Source organism: Podarcis tiliguerta (assembly GCF_965153285.1).
Source record: "Podarcis tiliguerta genome assembly, chromosome: 2".
NCBI lineage: Eukaryota > Metazoa > Chordata > Lepidosauria > Squamata > Lacertidae > Podarcis > Podarcis tiliguerta.
In genome coordinates, this window is record NC_139535.1 from 79,379,253 (window position 1) to 79,399,796 (window position 20,544).

Here is a 20,544-nt window from a genome sequence, read left to right on the forward strand (position 1 = left end):
TTACACACTTTTAATGTTGGATTTTTGTATACTGCTTAGAGATTTTTTAAATATTTAATTGTTTTAGAAATGCTTTTACATAAATTAAAACAAAGTATCTTTAAACATCTGCACCAGTTTCCTAATTCCCTGGCATTTTGAAAACCACACATAATACAAAGTCAGTGCAGCACAGTCGATGTACCCACATATGCCATTTCCCACGAAAGACTTAGAGTACCAAAGAATTCAGCTGCCTCTACATGTTGTGATTTTTTAAGATTCCTAGAATGTTGAGATGCAGAGTTGAAAAGTTTTTACTTATCTGGTAATCAATTTACTCTGAGTTCAGCCATGCCAAGGAAGGCCTAATATTCAAGGGTGCAATGGGAGCCTGCCACCCCAAGCACCAAAGTAGTTATGGTGGATCATGCCCATGCTTTGCTAGCTCACCCACCTCATTGCCCGTGGTCATATAATACTCCCATTAAATGGTCCATTGCATTTTTAAGTCAAGTTTATTTTCCAGTTTCCTCTAAAATGAGAACAGGCAGTCAGGCTTGCTCCCATCCATTTGATCATACAATGGAATACAGTTTTACCTTGGTTTTTGAACAGCTTAGTTCTCCAACGTTTCGGCTCCCGAACGCAGCAAACCCGGAAGTGAGTGTTCTGGTTTGCAAACTATTTTTGGAAGCCGAACATCCAACGGGGCTTCTGATTGGCTGCAGGAAGCTCCTGCAGCCAATCAGAAGCCGCACTTTGGTTTCTGAATATTTTGGAAGTCGCTTGTACTTTTGAAAAAAGAAAACCCAACAACAGTTCAATGAACAGCAGTTGGGAACACAGGAAGCTGCCTTATACTGAGTCAGACTATTGGCCCATCTAGCTCAGGACTGTCTACACTGACAGACAGTGGCTCTCTAGGATTTCAGAGAGATCTTCCAACCCAACCTGGGGATACTGGGGAACGAACCTAGTACTTTCTCCATGCAAAAATGATGCTCTACTATTGAGTCACAGTCCTTCCCTTAGGAGAATTTTGTCTCTGCCATAGACTGCTCTATATACACACATACACACACTTTGGACCATATATGCTATGATAGTACTGACACTCTAGGGGACTAGAATGTATATATGTGCTCAGAAAGCATAGAGGGGCATATTTTTCAACCGCCACATCTCTATTCCAATCCCTGTTTGTGAGACAGTATTTGCATTCTGGACCCATTTCACAACCTTAAGCAGGAGATTTTCAAGATGCTTCTGAGTTTCCTTTGCAGAACTTGAAACTGTCCCCTGCTGAAAATTCCCCAGCATAAATTAAAGTGGCAGCCTGATAGACGAAAAACAGCAAACTACTTTCCCTTACAGTTTATTTACATACTTCCCATTAGCACGGATGGCCTTAATGCTGTAAGAATGTCAGTCTCTGTGTCATCATAGCACCTGACTTAGGACTCCAGCCAGAATGGCTGGAGACATGATCCAGGGAGAAGTCAGAGTGGAAGAGAAACAAAAAGTGACCCAAGTTTAAATTAGCTAGCTGGTTAAGTGAGGAGAAGGGATGTAAGGTGTAGATCACTTCTGGGACGTTCCAAGATGTTAAGTAACAGGATTAGGGCAGAAACAATTGGGAACACCAAATTCTGCCTCTTCCAACCCCGCCACAAGCCTCTCAACTACACCATTTCTATAGAAGAGAGGCTGCTGGAAGGGGAGGAGTTCCAGCAGATAAGGGGTGGGAAAGGGCAAGCATGGAATGGTACAGAGGGGATATCAGTGGGAGCCAGTCCATAGGGGTTTCATTTTGCACTGGGTGGCTTGTAGGGCTCCAGTAGCAGACTTGAAAAGGTGTTGACTTTATCAGCCCCTCGCACTTCATGGGGCAAGAGTGGAAGCTTTACAATGTGAAAGTCTTCATAGAGGTCTTCCATCTGGAGGAGGAAAAGAAAGACAAATCAAAAGGAGCATCTAACAATTACAAACTTCTTATTGGGAATCAAGATGGAAGAATCTCAGCAGCAGTTCCCTGCTTGGTTGGAAAGTGTGCTCTGTTGACTTTGGAAGACCCTCTTCGCAACAGCACTAAGAAAAGTAATCCTCTTGCAGTCTAATGGCAATCTTAAACTAATTTTGAACAGCTTTACAGCTGGGCCCTTGGAAGACCTGGTACAGATTAACCATCCCTTGGTTTACTGAGTGAAGAAAGGAAGGACACATGGAAAAGGCACAAGTGGCAGAAAGAAAAACAGAGTACATAGTACTGAAGAGGCAATAGGACAACTGGAGTGGGAAATGAAGGTTTTGGCCCAAGAAAAATGTATAAAACATCCCCACAACTTTTCAGGCTGAGTAATGAATGAAGAGATAGCAAGGGTGGAAGTCACAGAAAAAGGATACCATGATTAGAAAGAGGTGGATGGAAACAAAGGCTGCAAAGATCATTCAAAGGGAAAGAAAAGGAGAGTGTAGAAAAAGCAAAATGGAATACAGAAGAAGCAGAAGCAACAAAATGGTAGAGAAAAGTGAAGCCTGTCTGTGGAGGCATTGGGGAAGGTCTGCATATTTTCCCTGAACAAAAACTACTCAGTTTACTAGTAAACATTCCCTTTCATTTTCAAAGAATAATAATAGTGAGGTTGGACTGAACAGAGATAAAAGTTATAGAAGAGAAAAATTCCACATTTCCACCTGAAGGCCAGATTCCACAAAGAGCAGCACATATGGAGGAGACCCGCTTCCTGCCTTCTTCAGCAAGCCAGTTGCAAGACCCATTTCTTAAACTGCCAGTGGCTACTGTTCACTTGGATATTTGCACCCGTCTAGAAAAGCTAAACACTTGCCGTGGCAATGGAAAGGGGAATGCTGGGAGACAGGAATTCTGAAGCTGAAGGTAAAAGTAGAATAGCAAACTTCAACCATTCAGAAGTTTAAAGTAATATTGACCAAAAGGGCTGGGAGTTATAAAGTTAGGTATGCAACTCAGAGACCTTAACAGTCCAAGTAGACAATATTAGGACCAGACAAGATGGACCAGTGGGCTAAATCAATATAAAGCAGATCCCCAGACTTAGATTGGTGCCTGACTGCTGCCACTTCCCCAAAATGGACACTGAAAAATCTGAACAGTCTCTAGCCATACCTGGTCAAGGTATTTGGACTGGATTTTGTGCCGGGCCTCACACATCTTGCAGGGCTTCTCTGGGTCAGGGAAGACCAACTGATTGACTATGATATTGTGGGTGTCGATCTTGCACTTGGCCAACTCCTGGATGAGCCGCTCTGTTTCATACAGGGACAGGAACTCGGCAATACAAACACAGATGAATGTTGTTTGTTCCTGGGGAGGGGATAAAGTGCCATTAGTTCACAAATGCAAATAAAATTGTAGGAGCTGGTCTCCTATCCCTGGGAGTCACCTGTGTGCTGCTGTCTCCCCCACAGTCCCTGTTTCCACCTTAAATTCTCAGCTTCTACATTCCTTCCACCACCATGGTTTTTTTAGAGGAATAAGGCCAGAGGGCAAAGCAACAAAAGCTGTTGCCCCTCAGGAAGCAATAGGGCCACTTGTCCTCAGGTTATCTGCCACCTGAACACCTGTTCACATAGTCCACACCATGTGTCACGTCTATCTTTGGGTACAGGGGATCAGCCATTGCAATCCCATCTTTTCCAGTTAAGTTCAGAAGGCACACAGATCACGTCTACAGAATCTGGAACTATCCTTTCACCAGCATGGTCGAGAAGAATGGCTGCAGTGTCTAGTGTAGGGCACTTGGGCAGCTGGTAACTTCCTTGCTTATCTAGGATAGGCACAGAAAAAGGAGACACAGCACTTATGCACCCTGCCTTGTTTCTTAGCTCAGATAATAATAATAACAACAACAACTTTTTATTTGTACCCCACCCTCCCCGGCTAGAGCCGGGCTCAGAGCAGCTAACATCATATAAATAATACAATATGCATAAAAACAAGCAATCAATTGATTAAAATGCATCCCAAAATTAATTCAAATAAATTAAAATTAAAACTGGACAAATGACAATCCTCAGGTTAAAATTGAAAGCGGTTAATACTCGCCAGGACCAACTGTTTCCACTGATATTATAAGGACCTGTGAGCGGGCTGGGAAACCTCCTTTGTGCTTGTTCATATACAAAGAGAAAATGAGTCAGACTGAACCCTGACTAAAGGCCTGGTGGAACAGCTCCATCTTGCAGGCCCTGCGGAAGGATGTCAAATCTTGCAGGGCCCTGGTCTCTTGTGAGAGCGTCCCACTAGGCCGGGGCCACAGCCCAAAAGGCCCTGGCTCTGGTCGAGGCCAGTCTAATCTCCCTGGGGCCCAGAATCTTCAGGGTGTTGTTATTTACAGACCGTAAGGTCCTCTGTGGGACATACCAGGAGAGATGGTCCCGTAGGTACGAGGGTCCTGGGCCGTATAGGGCTTTAAGGGTTAAAACCAGCACCTTAAACCTGATCCTGTACTCCACCGGGAGCCAGTGCAGCTCCACCAGGAGCCAGACAAAGGGGGAAAGCACTCAAAGAGGCTGCTATCCCCAATATTCTTTCAGTTCCTCCACCTGCTAGAAGGACAGAAAGGAACGAAGAGTGACTAGAATATGTTTATGAGGCTGCCTCTTCTTCCAGCCTTAAGAGTTTTAGCACACAGGGAGGAATAGCACACAGGGAGGAATTCAACGCAGCTCTATGGCAAATGTTTTGCCAGCTCAAGCATTTCAGCCTGCCAGACAGAACAATCCCCTCTCTCTCCACCTCATGTGCAATTCTGGGGCTGCAAAGGGGGGGCGCTGTTGAATTAGGGCAAATATTTGTTAGGGCTTCCACTTGTGGGACTTATTAGCTGAATCCTGCCCCCAGTCTCCAGTAGAAGACTGGAAATTCACCTGGCCATTTAAGGCAATCGCTCACTTGAGGTGACAAGCGAAGTGGCTAGTTGCACGGTTAAATTCTTTGTCTCTGCCCGATTGTTGCTAGACTTGGTCACGATACTTTGCCTAAGGAACACCCACACTCGCATAAGTAATAGCAAAATGGACAATTAAATGCAGAAACCCAGCCTTTAACTACTCTAACATGCAAACAATACAAAGGACAAGGCTGACATGCCCACCTCAGTGCCCTACAAAGAGCTCCCTAAAGTCATGTCCCATCCCGTTTCCTTCAAAACCCTTGCCCATCTTTACAAGATACATTCCAAGCAATTAGAAACAGGGTGGGTGGCAGGTAAAAGTCCTGACAATTATAGCCACACCTGGATTTGCAAATAATGTTTTCAAAAGTTAAGGAACGCTTCTATTACTAGAGATGCCTGCTGGCCTATTCTATCCTTCAGTCAAAACATGAAGATCCAATGCAGCATTCCTGCATCAAATAACTCATCTGTTGTCGACAACTCCCTACCTGCCCATATGGCCAATGGCGAAAGTTTGTTCAGCTAACAGCTGGGAGACAAAGCTTTATTATTATTATTCCTCTAAGCTAGAAAAAATGTGAGCTGGTGGGACCCCGCTACCCACCGCTTCTCATTTTGTCCCGATTTTTACTTCACTTCCTTTATTAAATGTTATAAAATTTAATTTTTTAAAAAAATTACTCTGAGCAAGAGTCTAGTAAGAAAGTGTAATGTTCACAGGGGTATAACTAGAGCAGTTTACAACACAATGAGATTTGCAACATTTTGCAAGAGAAACACAACGTTCTTCTATGCCTTTGGGGCAAAAAGAGAACCAGGAGGCATGAAATCCCTTCATTCCTGCTCCTTTACCATATCAGCTGTTATAGCAGCCGTGGAGCACATTGGTCACATAAGAATGCACAAGAACCAGTGTAGTAATAGTATGCAATAGCTTCCAATAGCTGAGATTCACAAGTTGAACAACTGTTTAAGATTTATGTTTCTATCTCTTTAGGTTTCCCTCTGAAACTACAGCCTATACTCAGCAACCCAAAGCCAGAAAACAAAGCGCATACCCTGCAAAAAAACAAATAAATACCACCAGGGTGACTGACTGGCTTAGACATATTACTTGGTCTCCCAGGATCTGAATGAAGCAGACTGTGGGCTTAATAAAGAATAAACTAATATGCTAATACAGTCGTACCTTGGAAGTCGAACAGAATCCGTTCCGGCAGTCCGCTTGACTTTCAAAATGTTCTGGAATCAAGGTACAGCTTCTAATTGGCTGCAGGAAGCTCCTGCAGCCAATCAGAAGCCGTGACAGACGTTTGGGTTCCAAAGAACATTCGCAAACTGAAACAATCACTTCTGGGTTTGCAGAGTTCGGGAGCCAAAATGTTCCATCTCACAAGGCGTTCAACCTCTGAGGTACGACTGTACCAAAGTTGAACTCCTCACCCCCAGCAATTCCAAAAATCACTCCAGCCAGTACCAGCTGTTTCCTGTCAGTGTAAATGTACATTAGCAGAGGAGCTGCCATGAATGGAAAACACTTGCAAAATGTAGACTTGTCAGTGCTATGGAGACTTGTGTATGTGACATGCCCCCCCCCCCCCGAAGGTCTTCCTGATCCAGCCCCAATCCAAGTTGGGTCAGAAAATCCCTACTTCAGGTCTCATTCTTTTCGGCACGTAGCAACTTCACTCTAACTAGAAGATTCTATTTTCAAATAGATTGCTGCTACAATTGGAAAGATCAGGAAAAGTATCTGGATGCCCTGGCCTGGTTTGAACATTATATTAGAACAAACTATGGTTTAATCAAAATATGCAGCATGCATATTTATTGCTCCACACCTTCCCTGCTCCTGCTGCAAAATAAGCCAGAACCTAGGTTATTGTGACATCTGAACTTTGGAGGCAAGCAAACTACATGCCAAATGGACAATGACAGTAAATAAGGATTACCAAGCGATAACCCTGCTCTACAAATAAAACTTAAGTTTACTACATTTGCTTGCAGTCGTGCACGGACTCCCCCTACTGTCAAAATTGTATTATAAGCTCCTTGCAGGAAGAGCCAAGATTTGTGAGCTTAAAGAGAGAGCATATGTGTTGTTGGCATAATGGAAACCTGGTTGAATGGAGACAACCAGTGAGATGTGGTTATCTTAGAATTCAAATTCTATAAGGAGGACAAGAAAGGGTATACTGGAAGTGGTCATGCTCTGCACATTAAAGAGGGTAAGGTACCCCTGCCCGTACGGGCCAGTCTTGACAGACTCTAGGGTTGTGCGCCCATCTCACTCAAAGAGGCCGGGGGCCAGCGCTGTCCGAAGACACTTCCGGGTCACGTGGCCAGCGTGACATCGCTGCTCTGGCGAGCCAGAGCCGCACACGGAAACGCCGTTTACCTTCCCGCTAGTAAGCGGTCCCTATTTATCTACTTGCACCCGAGAGTGCTTTCGAACTGCTAGGTTGGCAGGCGCTGGGACCAAACAGCGGGAGCGCACCCCGCCGCGGGGATTCGAACCGCCGACCTTTCGATCGGCAAGCCCTAGGCGCTGAGGCTTTAACCCACAGCGCCACCCGCGTCCCAACAAATTCTATAAGGAGGACAGGAAAGGGTATACTGGAAGTGGTCATGCTCTGCACATTAAAGAGGGTATAGAGTCCAAAAAGCCGGAAAGGGGCAAACTCTCCCACAGAATAGTTGTGGGTGGCAACACAGAGGCCTCTAGATAAATTTAGCACCGGAGACATACTACCTGTCAGGGGTTCAGGAGCAGAGTCACAGGAGAGGGAGGAAACGGAGAGCGAGGGGGAGGAGTCTGAAGGAAATGTCAGCGACGACAGTAGTCCGAGGTCTCTGAGTCTCTCCAGTGACTCGGAGGATTCACAGAAAGGGGCCCCCATGGTCAGGGCAAGGGGAGTGCCCAGGGGGACACCTCGGGAAGAAGGGGCCGGAGGGGACTCAGAGAGTAGCAGCTGGAGATCCGGACCAGCGTCCCCCCCAGAGTGCAGTAGGGGGGAGGAGTCCAAGGCATCGGGATCAGGGAGCGCGCAGGCAGAGGGAGAACGTGAGGCAGGAGTGACCACGCCCTCGTCAGGGAGCGAGGAAACGGTCATCCGGAAAGTTAAACGCGCGCGCGCGCCAAGTTCAAATGTGCAGGAGGGCGGCAAGGTGGGCAGCCCGGGTAAGGAGCCAGGTCCTAAAGCCCGCCGAAGAGAGGGGGAGGAGTCAGAGGGGTCAAGCTCTGCGTCAGAAGAGTCCAGGAGGAATGAGACCCCGGGGGGTAGTAAGACCCAGAGGAAGAGAGAGAGAAGGAAGAGGTGGAGTAAGATTAGAGTCTTGAGCTGGTGCACAGGGGGCGGAGACCCAGACAGAGCTTCGCCGGTCTAAAGTCCAGACGTAGAGCTGGGACGCTGAGACTTGTAAATGGAGACTATTCTTCAATAAAGACTTTGATACTGTACTATCGGCTAGCGTTGGTCCTTGGTGAGCTGGGACCCGGAGCCAGCTCTGACAGTAAGCTCTGTCTCCTTTTTAAAGTTTTGGCACCAAGAACCTCGCCACGTGAGTCGACGCAGCGAGGGCAGAGGAGGGGTGCTTACAGAGCTCACAAAACTCAGGCAAGATGACGACGGAAGAGCAGATAAAAGCCCTGCAAGAAGCGGTGACACAACTCAGCACGGAGGTAATTGCATCCAGGAAGAGAGAGGAGGAAATGGTTACCTCCTGCCGGGATCTCCAGGTCAGGTTGGACGTGCTTTCTAAACAGGGGCAAACGGGATCCAAGGCAGAAGGCATTGGCTTGGGGAGAAGGGGAGGCAGCCTTGTATTGCATTTCGACGGGAGCTTGCAGCAGTACCCCAACTTCAGAGCAGACCTGCTGTTTGCGCTGGATCTACTTGACAAAGACTTTAGAGATGAGAGAGAGAAAGTGGGGTTTATCTTGTCCCATTTGCATGGGGAAGCCAAAACGTGGTTGAGGAATCTATGGAGGGACAATGATCCAGCGCTCCAAGATGCGAAGGCTTTTATTAAAGCAATGGACTCATGTTTTTTATCAAAGGTAGACGTCGATATTGCCAGGAGGGACATACATGGACTTAAACAAGGCAAAGCCAGCGTGAGGCAGTACCATACACGCTTTTTCGGATTGGTTCATGCCCTGGGGTGGGAAAAAGATTCTGCGCCAGTCAGAGACCTCTTTTGGGAGGGGTTGAATGCAGATGTAAAAGCAGAGATCGGAAGGGGGGAGAGACCAAGGAGCACCCAGCAAGTAGTCCAGAGGGCTCTGGAAATCGGGGTGCATCTGGAAGAACGTCCTTGGAACAGGGAAGAAGGGCGTTGGGGAAGGGCACCAGCCAGAGCACCTCCCTTCTTTCCCAGAGAAGCAGCGCGTGCGCACTCCACACCCTCGCAGGGAGGGGGAGAAGAGCCGATGGAGATCGGAGGTGCCAGGGCTCAGTCAGCTAACACAGCCCTCACACCGGGAGCAGCCAAAACAAAGCCTCCTAGAGGGAACAGGAAGTGCTACATCTGCGACAGTGCTCAACACATGGCGAAAGAGTGTCCCCAGAGGCTCCACAAGCACACTGCAGCCTCGGCAACAGTCGCAGAAGCAGCTCAATTGAAAACGCAGCAACAGTTAAACGACGGAGTCTGGCTGGAGGAAGAGGCACTGGGGTCCAGCCAGACAAGTCAATGAAACAATCCCCAGCACTTTTGCAACCCACAGACCCCCTCCCACCCAAACCAGTGGTGCAGCTTACAGCGTCTCTCCAATTGCCCAATGGACGCACTGTGGAGGTGCCGATCACCATTGACTCCGGCAGTAACGCTGACTTTATAGGACTGGAATTCATTCAGCACCACAATATACCACTGCTACCAGCCACACTGCCCCTGAACGTTGTCACGGTGGATGGCAGAGACTTGTTAGGGGGGCAGGTGGTACAACAAACGCAACCAATGGTGATGCGGATTGGAAATCACCGAGAAGTCATCAGCTTTAATGTCACCCACCTGTCGGACACGCCTGTAGTCCTGGGCATGAGTTGGCTGCACAGGCACAGCCCAGCATTGGCGTGGTACCAGCGCCAACTGACCTTCGGCTCCTCCTATTGCGCGGAACATTGCATCCTTCCTAGCCCGGAAGAAGGAGGGGACGACCCGCAGCTACAATTAGGCACGCTGCAAGCAGTGCCGCGCAAGTACGCAGCGTTTTTGGAGGTTTTCTGCGAGAAGGAAGCGGACAAGCTGCCTCCCCACAGGCCCTATGACTGCAAGATTGACCTCCTGCCAGGAGCGACGCTGCCAGCCGGGAAACTGTATTCCATGTCTGAGGACGAGCTGCAGGAGCTCAAGGAGTTCATAGACCTCAACTTGAAGCGCGGTTTCATCCGGGAGTCGAAGGCAGCGGGGGGCAGTCCTGTATTCTTTGTGAAGAAAAGGGACATGCCCCAAAAGAGGCTTGTAGTTGATTTCAGGCTCTTAAATGCCAAGACCAAGCCCACGGCCTTTCCCATGCCCAAGATAGATGACCTGCTGGCAACGGTGAGGAAAGGACGCGTTTTTACAAAATTGGATCTGCGAGGGGCGTACAACCTGATTCGCATACGGGAAGGAGACGAGTGGAAGACTGCCATGTTCACGCCCCTGGGCACATATGAATACAGAGTTATGCCCTTCGGTTTACAAAATGGCGCCCACTGTTTTCAAGCCTTCATGCATCACGTACTGGCGGGTCTCCTCTACAAGACATGCGTCTGCTTCCTGGACGACATCCTGATATTCTCAGAATCAGAGGAGACCCACGAAGGTGACGTCAAGGAAGTTCTGCAGAGACTGCAGGAGCATCGGCTGTATGCCAAGCTGGAGAAGTGCCAGTTCGACAGGAAGGAGGTGGATTTCCTGGGCTACAAGCTGTCGGACAAGGGGCTTGCCATGGACAGCGCCAAGGTTCGCGCAGTGTTGGACTGGAAGAGCCCGCGCAATCGGAAGGAGGTCCAGCGGTTTGTGGGGTTCGCCAACTTTTACCGCAAGTTCATCAAGGGGTTCGCGATGCAGACGGCGGCCATTACCGACACGCTCAGCTCTAAGAAGAAGAAGTTCATCTGGACGGAGCAAGCGGAGCAGTCCTTTCAGAACCTTAAGCGTCTCTTCTCGTCCGAAGGGCAGCTACTGCATGTGAATCCCAGCAAACCGATGAGGGTTGAAACAGACGCCTCAGACAGAGCCGTGGGCGCCGTACTGTTGCAGGAGGACCCGCATGGGGACTGGAGACCGTGTGCCTTCTACTCCAGGAAGCTCAGCAAGTCGGAGCAGAACTACACCATCTGGGACAGGGAGTTGCTGGCCATTCATGCAGCATTCAAGGCGTGGCGGCACTTCCTCGTCGGGGCCAAACACACAGTGCAGGTTCGCACGGATCATAAGAACCTGGAGTACTGGCGCACGGCAAGGTTCCTGAACCAGCGGCACATCAGATGGGCGGAATTTTTTGCGGATTTCGACTTCAGGATAGAATACATCCCAGGCGACAACAACATCATGGCGGATGCACTGTCCAGAAAGCCGCAATACCTCGAAGAGGCGGCACCAGCAGCGGCCAAGCACATTTTCGCTCCGAAAGCGTGGGCGTGCGCTTCAGCAACCGTGGACTTGGAGGCGGTCCGTCGAGCACTGCAGGAGGACCCCTTCGCACAAGCCAAGATGGAGGAGGTGCACAAGGGCACGGTGAAGGACGACGAGTTCCAAGTACGAGACGGATTGCTCATCCGGAGAGGAGCACTCTATGTACCGGGAGACGACCTCCGGGCGAAAGTACTGCAGCAGTTACACGACGCACCCACCGCCGGGCACTTTGGCAAGGAGAAGACGGCAGAACTAGTTGCCAGAGATTTTTGGTGGCCCAAGATGCGGGGGGAAGTAGCGGAGTACGTCTCGAGGTGCGACACCTGCCAAAGGGCCAAGTCAGTGCACAAACCTCCGGCGGGACTGCTCGAACCGCTGCAGACCCCGAGCGAACCGTGGGAGAGGGTGGCCCTGGACTTTGTCACGGATTTACCCAGCTCAAGGGGTAAAACGGCAGTGCTAGTGGTGGTGGACATGTTCACTAAAATGGCCCACTTCATTCCGTGCGCGAAGGTGGCCACGGCAGAACAGACCGCCAAACTGTTCATAGACCACGTCTTCAGGGTGCACGGACTGCCACGGTCTATCTTGTCCGACAGGGGGCGCCAGTTCATTTCGAGCTTCTGGCAGAAGCTGATGGGTTTCCTGAACGTCAAGATCAACCTAGCGTCGGCGAGACACCCGCAGACCAACGGACAAGCGGAGCGCGTCAACGCCATCATGCAGCAGTACCTGAGATGCTATGCAAATCAACAGCCGACGACATGGGTGGACTACCTGCCGCTCGCTGAGTTCGCTTACAACAACACGAAGCACGTGTCCACAGGGGTGACGCCGTTCTTCGCCAACAACGGGAGGCATCCCAGAACCTTCCCGGGATTAGAGAGACTGGGGGAGGGGGAGCCACAGGCAGCGGAAGTCTTGGCGGCGGAATTGCAGGAAGTCCACGAGCAGCTTAGGAGGCAGTTAGAGCTTGCAAAGCACGCATACAAACTGCAGGCTGACAAGCACAGGAGGGTTGGTGAAGACATACAGGTGGGAGACTGGGTGTGGTTAGCGGCCCACGCAGTGCCGGCCAGATCCTTAGCTAAGAAGAAACTCGGACATAAGCAGCTAGGACCTTACCTAGTTGAGGCACAGATCAATCCGGTGGCCTTCCGGTTGACACTTCCGGAAGGATCCAGAATGCACCCAGTATTCCATAGGTCGGTGCTCACGCCCTACAAAGCACCTCACCGATTTCAGGCGCAGGGCACAGCACCAGACCAGTATAGGGAGATCCCCCCAAGGAGGGAGTCGCCAAGAAGGGAACCCATCAACCAGGTCACAGAGATTTTGGACTCGAGATGGGGGGCAGAGGGAGTAGAATATTTTCTCGCAAGGGAAGGTACCCCGGCCAGCGCCAACAGTTGGGTGCCGGACTATGCCCTGGACGAGCCTCTCCTCAAAGAGGAGTTTCATGCCTTGTTCCCACACAGGCCCATGCCAGCCGAGTATTTCGACGACTGGCTTTTCACACCCACGCTTTCTACCAGCACGTTCCAGGGATTCACCTCGGACGAAGAACCAGCATTAGAAACACGTTCACCGGAGGGCTCGCCCTCGGGGTTTGCCTCAGACCGCTCGTTTTGGTGGGACAATCGAGGAGAGGAGAGGTGGCTGAGGGGCCCTTGGCAGGCAACGGACCCAGAGGGGAACGAGGGTGAGAGGGACATGGACGTGATGGGGGAGGACGTTGGGTTCGAGCATGGCGGCACGGAGATGGAAGCAGAGGAGAACGAGGTCGGCGAAGACACGGAGGACGAGCTGGATTTCTCTAACTGGATGCACGCCACGGGGGACGAACTGTATCCACCATTCACCCCCACAACGACGGAGCACCCAGCACCCCCGCCGGAGGAAGGGGAGGGGGGAAGGGGGGGCTTCGAGGGGGGGATGGATGTCAGGGGTTCAGGAGCAGAGTCACAGGAGAGGGAGGAAACGGAGAGCGAGGGGGAGGAGTCTGAAGGAAATGTCAGCGACGACAGTAGTCCGAGGTCTCTGAGTCTCTCCAGTGACTCGGAGGATTCACAGAAAGGGGCCCCCATGGTCAGGGCAAGGGGAGTGCCCAGGGGGACACCTCGGGAAGAAGGGGCCGGAGGGGACTCAGAGAGTAGCAGCTGGAGATCCGGACCAGCGTCCCCCCCAGAGTGCAGTAGGGGGGAGGAGTCCAAGGCATCGGGATCAGGGAGCGCGCAGGCAGAGGGAGAACGTGAGGCAGGAGTGACCACGCCCTCGTCAGGGAGCGAGGAAACGGTCATCCGGAAAGTTAAACGCGCGCGCGCGCCAAGTTCAAATGTGCAGGAGGGCGGCAAGGTGGGCAGCCCGGGTAAGGAGCCAGGTCCTAAAGCCCGCCGAAGAGAGGGGGAGGAGTCAGAGGGGTCAAGCTCTGCGTCAGAAGAGTCCAGGAGGAATGAGACCCCGGGGGGTAGTAAGACCCAGAGGAAGAGAGAGAGAAGGAAGAGGTGGAGTAAGATTAGAGTCTTGAGCTGGTGCACAGGGGGCGGAGACCCAGACAGAGCTTCGCCGGTCTAAAGTCCAGACGTAGAGCTGGGACGCTGAGACTTGTAAATGGAGACTATTCTTCAATAAAGACTTTGATACTGTACTATCGGCTAGCGTTGGTCCTTGGTGAGCTGGGACCCGGAGCCAGCTCTGACACTACCATATATAATAATATCATTTACATCCTCAAATATGTAAAGGGCTGTTACATGGAAGATGGAGCAATGGATTCAAGTTACAAGAAAGGAGATTCCGACTAAACATCAGGAAGAACTTTCCACTGGAAGGTGGTGGACTCTCCTTCACTGGAGGTTTTAAAACAGAGGCTGGACAGTCATCTGTCATGGATGCTTTAGCAGAAATTCCTGTATTGCAGGACGTTGGACTGGATGACTCGGGATCCCTTCTAGCTCTACAATTCTATGATTCTATAAATACAAAGGATGAGATTCCGTAGTAATGGGTGAACTCTGTTTGTTTGTTTGTTTGTTACCTTGATGTCACGACTGGAACACAAATATGCCCAGCCTATGTGAGAGAAACTCAAGTCACCCTATCACGGAACATAGTTTGTTGCTGACTTGCTGATCATGGCTTATTAGAGAGCAACAAACCATGATTCCTGGTTCAGATGTAGGAAGGAAGCCAAGTCTTCAATCTGTTTATCATGCGCACAGAATGGAAGAAAGTCTGGCTTATCATTACATGCAAACATGGCCCCTGTCTAGATTTAAACAACATTCATTTTGACCTGACCTGACCTTGTTGCCATTTCATGGAATGAACTAAGCAGAAATTGATCTCTGGCTACTTCCAAACATTAACCAGCTACATTTCAGTGTTCTTTTTCATTACTTGATAGAATATTATGCTATGGGAGAAGTCATCTTTAGCCTGATCATTCTAATGAACTAATATCATCTGGAAGACTGCAACTATTGAATGGACTGAAAATGAATATTACATTTGAGAAGACAATTTAAAAAGTTTTGCAAAATTATAAAAAAACAAGTATATAAAAATAGCTAACTGAATTAATTAATGTTAAATCTAATGAAGCAGTCACAAATGTAAGCATGTTTCATCTTACTATACATTCCAAATTCACCTTTGCCAAGGGTGAAGCATCACCCCCCCCAAGCCCCTCATCTTTGCAGAATACTTGCCGGATCCTTGAACTGCTCACTGACTGAGCGGATGACAGGGAGGGTCTCCTCCAGCTTGGAGGCCAGCTGGTCAGCATTCATGTCTCCCAGGCCAAGCATGTTGCACATCTAGTGAATAACAGAGAGGGAGTTGCAATGAGAGATTTGTATTAAAAGACAACAAGTCACCCCTACATGTCCTGCAAGCAACAGAGGAGGGAATAAGCAAAACCTGCTTATCAGCTCAACTCAGAGTGACAAAGCCCAATACTCCAAGAGCAATAAGTGCAACTGTGTCTTGCAAGCAACCCAACAAATCAAATAGATTATTTCATGTTGCTCCTGAGTGTTGCAAGAATAATACTGGGGTCCATGCAAAAGCTTGCAAAGTGCCACATGGTGGAAATTTTTAATAAGATGTCTGGCATGGTCTTTTTTCCAGGAACGCCTCATTTTTCTGGCTCCTCTCCCATTTTACCTGTGATATGAAGGGACTGATCTGGTTCTTTATCTGCATCAAGCGGCCTAGCCCCCGCTCCACGATGGTGGGGAAATTGAGCAACCGTAGTGTGTGCCCAGTGGGTGCTGTGTCAAACACTACCACGGAGAAATTCATCCCTTTCACCAACCTGTGCAGGCCAGAGAAAGAACCATCAGCTGGAGCAGTTAGAAATAGTCACCTCTTTCTTTATACTGACCTTCCCCAGCATACATATACACTCTAAGGTTCACTTAATGCTAGTGCTTTCTTTGCTCTGTGAACAAAAACTTTGTATGTGGAATCCATATCGTGCAACAATGGATGTTATGGAACTTTGGTGCACAAATTTGTCCAGTGCAAAAAATGATGCATAAATCACAAAAGGTTGAATCCAACATTAGCCATACTCACGATTAGAGTCATTTAAATTAATGGTCATGGCTAACTTAGGTGAGCCTACTTATTTAAACAACAACTGAAGTCAGCCCCGTACAGTGTTCAAAACTCCCATTGTTCTAGGCACATTTTGCGACAGGGATTTCATTAGGGTGAGCAGTTTCTGAGCTCTGGGCGCAATACTGCGTCTAAGATTTCAGATTGAAACTAATGAGTAGAAGGAAAGGAGGACCTTTTTCAGCCTTCCCACTTCCAGCTACTCTTCGAAGACTGGAGAAGAGACCCTCTTAATAATATTAGAGGGATGGGCAGGGGAAGGACTAGATCATGGGAAAAATGAACATAATACTTTAGTTGCAGTTCATTCATTTTCAGATTTGTATTTCTGTTATTTAAAAAGTGTAGTATTATTATTATTTATTTTTTATACCGCCCTATACCCGAAGGTATCACACATTCTGTTGTTGGGCCCATAACCTAGGTTTAAGGTGCCATTTAGCTCCCAGCTTTCGTATCTCTGTTTCTAACACTGGCCCTGTATAGTAAAGTATTTAATGTTTTATTGCGCTTTTATATTTGTTGGAAGCCACCCAGAGTGGCTGGGGTAAGCCAAGTCAGATGGACAGCATATAAATAAATTAAATTATTATTACTATTATTACTATTATTACTATTATTATTACTATTATTACAGGGAGCCTACTTAGTTGGATACAAACCACAAATAATATAATAACTCTGGCCTTGTGCAAAGCATCCTCAGTTACTATGCTGGACTATCCTAATGGCTAAACCATTAGGCTTGGGATACCTCTGGCTAACCCAAACTTCATAATGGTGAACACAGTAAAATACCTTTGAAGTCTGGTCTTCTGCTTCTCAACCCAAAAACCGCTTTGAGGTTTGTTTGTTTTTTAACCCACAATCAAGCGGTGTATAAATTTTATGAAATAATAAATAAATAAGCCTCCCACAGGCTAGAAAAGGTTAGAAGGCTTGATGATCAAGGCCACAGTTCTTACCGCATAACTTCTGCGTAGCTCATGGCCTCATCAATGCCAGGAAAGGCACTCATAGCCTCTTGCATCATCTTCTTGCCCATACTCAGCATGTTATCCTCCTCAAAGAACTCATCTGGAAGTTCAGCCACACCTAGGCTGGGATCAATCTCCTGAGAAATAAATAGAAGGATCAGCACCACTTTTCATAAAACAAAAGCAGAGTCATTCAGCCATTCAAAAAGAAACATGATGTTTAAAACAGAGCTAAAACCCCCGATTTGTAGAACAATTCTTTCAATGTCCAGTCAAAGAAGCTTTCAAACTAATGCTCACCACAAATAACTGATTTCTTCGTAATTTGAGGCTATTTTTATGCTTGTCGTTGCGGAATACATGGAGGAAAAAGAAAATAACCTCAAGATGTTTGAAAATGTAAATCCAGTAAAAGGCATACAATCAGCACTATTTGTTGTCAACATTGGACAATTTAGGGTACTTCCCTAAATTTAGGGTACTTCCGGGTTTTGCCACTTGCGCATGCACAGACACGCAAAACAATGTCATGCACATGCACAGAAGCGGCGAGTTGCAACCGGCGCATGTGCAGACTCGCCGCTGGGGGTTGAGTTCTTTTCGTGTTGCGAATGGGCCTCCAGAACGGATACCGTTCGCAACCAGAAATACCACTATATAGTAATTGCATATAAAATCCTTTTAAAAAAAGGTCGGGGAGATTTCCCTGACATTTGTCTTCCCTGAAGATTATGATAAATGTTGGTTTGAAAAGAAACAAATAATTAGGGTGTCCTCATAGCCCAGTGTGAATTCCTGTGGACATTACAACTTCCCACACAGACTTAGTGCTAACCTGCAACTTACAGATACAAAGTGTTATATGCAGAGGGTCTTGTTTTGGAAGCATTTATTTGTATGTGTCAATGTATTGTCACATGTTATGCTGATCACAGGTTATTTGATAGAAAATATTTTTTCAACTGTTTCTACTAAAGGCTGCTGTAAGTTTGATACTTGCCCATGAAACACTAGCTGTTTATGTATATTGCTGCTGATGGAATTTATTTCATTCATAATTTCATAGAATGCAAGTCTAAGTTACAGATAAATTCTCGAGGTTACAAACCACTACATTAGTCACATCACTTAAAATACAACGAAGAGAAACCAGTTAAACAAAATATGCGATCATCTCCTCACAGTCCAAGACACAGACATTTTGGAGGAAAACTTCAGTTGGTTTACTTGCCTTATTGCTACATATCATAATCTATACAGTGTGAAAGAGCAAGATCAGAAAAAAGAATGTTTTCACCCCCTGCCTGATCTTTTCCTATATGTAGTAAGAACCATATATTTTTTTGCTCAATACTACCCAGTCCCTTCAGAGGAACACTCACCATGGCGAAAAGGTTATCATAGCCCTTTACTTTGGTGGGGACTTTTGAAAATTTCTGGTCGAAAGCATCTGATATGTTATGAGCAGGATCGGTGGAGATGATGAGGACACTCTCCCGCACTTTGGACAGCTGCACAGCCAGGCTGCAGCTAGATTCAGGAAGTAAAGCAATGTGCAGTTATTAACATCACAAAAGGAAATACATACATACATACATACATACATACATAGAACATAAGCTCTTCAGCTATCACAGTCTTAGTAGGTCTGTTTGGATTTGTCCACCCTAAGAGATTATGATCCAAAGACTTCCAACTTTGCTTCTCTATGGAGGTGCTTACTTGTCACAGACAAGCAGCTACTCAGAAGCAGCCAAATCATATGCACATTAGCTTAGCAAAACAGCTCACTCCTGAGTAAATGACAGCTTCAGCTATTTAACTTGTGATACCCCTCTCTTTCAAGACAGGTTACCTCCCCCCCCCCGCAAAAAACCAGGCCAAATAATATATTAATGAGTTTCTTATGAGTCACCACAAAGTAAATCCATAATATATTGAAAGCCCACACTTTAAAAGGTTTAACCATAGACATCAAAATCCAACACACACCAGCCAAAATTTAATAGCCTCTAATACTTGTGTTCTAAGTTCTGATCTACAATTTTAAAAATCTTTATGAAGAAAAGGCATTGCACAATGGGAAACCTACCACTACAAGGTTGTTCCACAACAGCAAGGCTAATATAATCAAGAAAGTATTGTTGGCAGAGTTGCACAAGGAAGTAGGCAAGCTACAAATTAAGTTAATCCAAGCCATTTGGGGGTTTACAAGATAAAGCTATGCCTGGAAGGCAGTGAGGGTTCTCAGTCCAAGTACCAGAACAATTACATTCTTCAGAATTTGTCTGAAAATGCATTCTGCTCTAAATGAAGCTTTCAGTCATCAAGGACAACCACACATAAAAGCAGCTTCAAATACTTAGTTTCATCCAGTCTCACATCTGAAGCAGGGTGCCCCAAATGCCATGATATTTACGTACAGTGGCATGAAGGTGCATACAATTCGCTTGCCTAATAAGACACTATTCTCCATAGCTTAATGAGATGCGGACGTTCAACAGGTAGAGCTTTTGCCAGCAAAGGTTCAGCGATATGAAAGCTGCGCTTGCTGGGTTTCTGCCTGTCCCACAGCTCCTGAAAAGGCACAGCAGCAGCTGCCAAGGAGAGAGAAAGGCGGAGGCAGCAATGTCTGCCATCCTTCCCAACGACATCTCCCTGACCAACCCACCTGCAGGTGGTCTTGCCAACGCCACCCTTCCCTCCGACGAAAATCCATTTCAGGCTCCGCTGCTCGATGATGTTACTCAGTGTCGGCTCCAGCGGCTCCACGTCTGGTGCGTCCTCGAACTCATCCGCCTCAGCCGCCAACCCAGATGCCGCCGCCGTCGCCATCTTGAAACCAAAATCACGTGACAAGACGCAGAGCTACACCATCTTGTAGGGAGATTCAGGTTGGTTGTCCCCGCTCAGCGCCTTCGCTCATTAACAGGAAGCAAGGCGCGCAAGTACTCTTCCCGACCTCGGCCTGCTCTTCAGATCCTTCAATCACACAAGGTGCTCAAACCGGTGCGTCACAAAAAGGTTGAGTAACACAGTAATCGCACCCCTTCCTAGTTGGCTGATATGGTCTTGCCCACACTTGTCTTATCTCAGCCTATTGGCCGGCAGCTTCCTTTCTTGATTGGTTCCTGAACCCCTTTCTGAAGGAGCTCCCACCCACCCCAAACGCCCGCCTCCCGCTGTTTCTGATTGGTAAAATGCTTACTCCATCATCGATTTCCCCGCGGGCTGCGGCCCGTTGCCTTTTTTGATTGGCTCAGAAGGCCTGTCAGTATCCCGCAGGGCGGACGCGCCCTGTCGGTCGGCGATACTTCTCCTTTTTTTGACTTGCGTGGGCAGCCTAGCAACGTCGCCTCTCCCGTCGTGCTTTGCGGCGCCGGCGTCGTCACCGCTCC

At 47.9% G+C, this 20,544-nt stretch overlaps 1 protein-coding gene across 1 annotated transcript; it reads right to left on the bottom strand.

Annotated features, from left to right (window-relative positions):
* Positions 1-478: 478 nt before the first annotated feature.
* On the bottom strand, positions 479-19,981 carry GET3 (guided entry of tail-anchored proteins factor 3, ATPase; the record flags this gene model as incomplete). Its single annotated transcript, XM_083430942.1, has 7 exons — positions 479-1,919; positions 3,128-3,325; positions 15,257-15,364; positions 15,714-15,864; positions 17,135-17,283; positions 18,529-18,676; positions 19,818-19,981. The coding sequence occupies 7 exons, from the start codon at positions 19,979-19,981 to the stop codon at positions 1,788-1,790; spliced, it is 1,050 nt and encodes a 349-aa protein (XP_083287068.1). The 3' UTR covers positions 479-1,787.
* Positions 19,982-20,544: the final 563 nt, after the last annotated feature.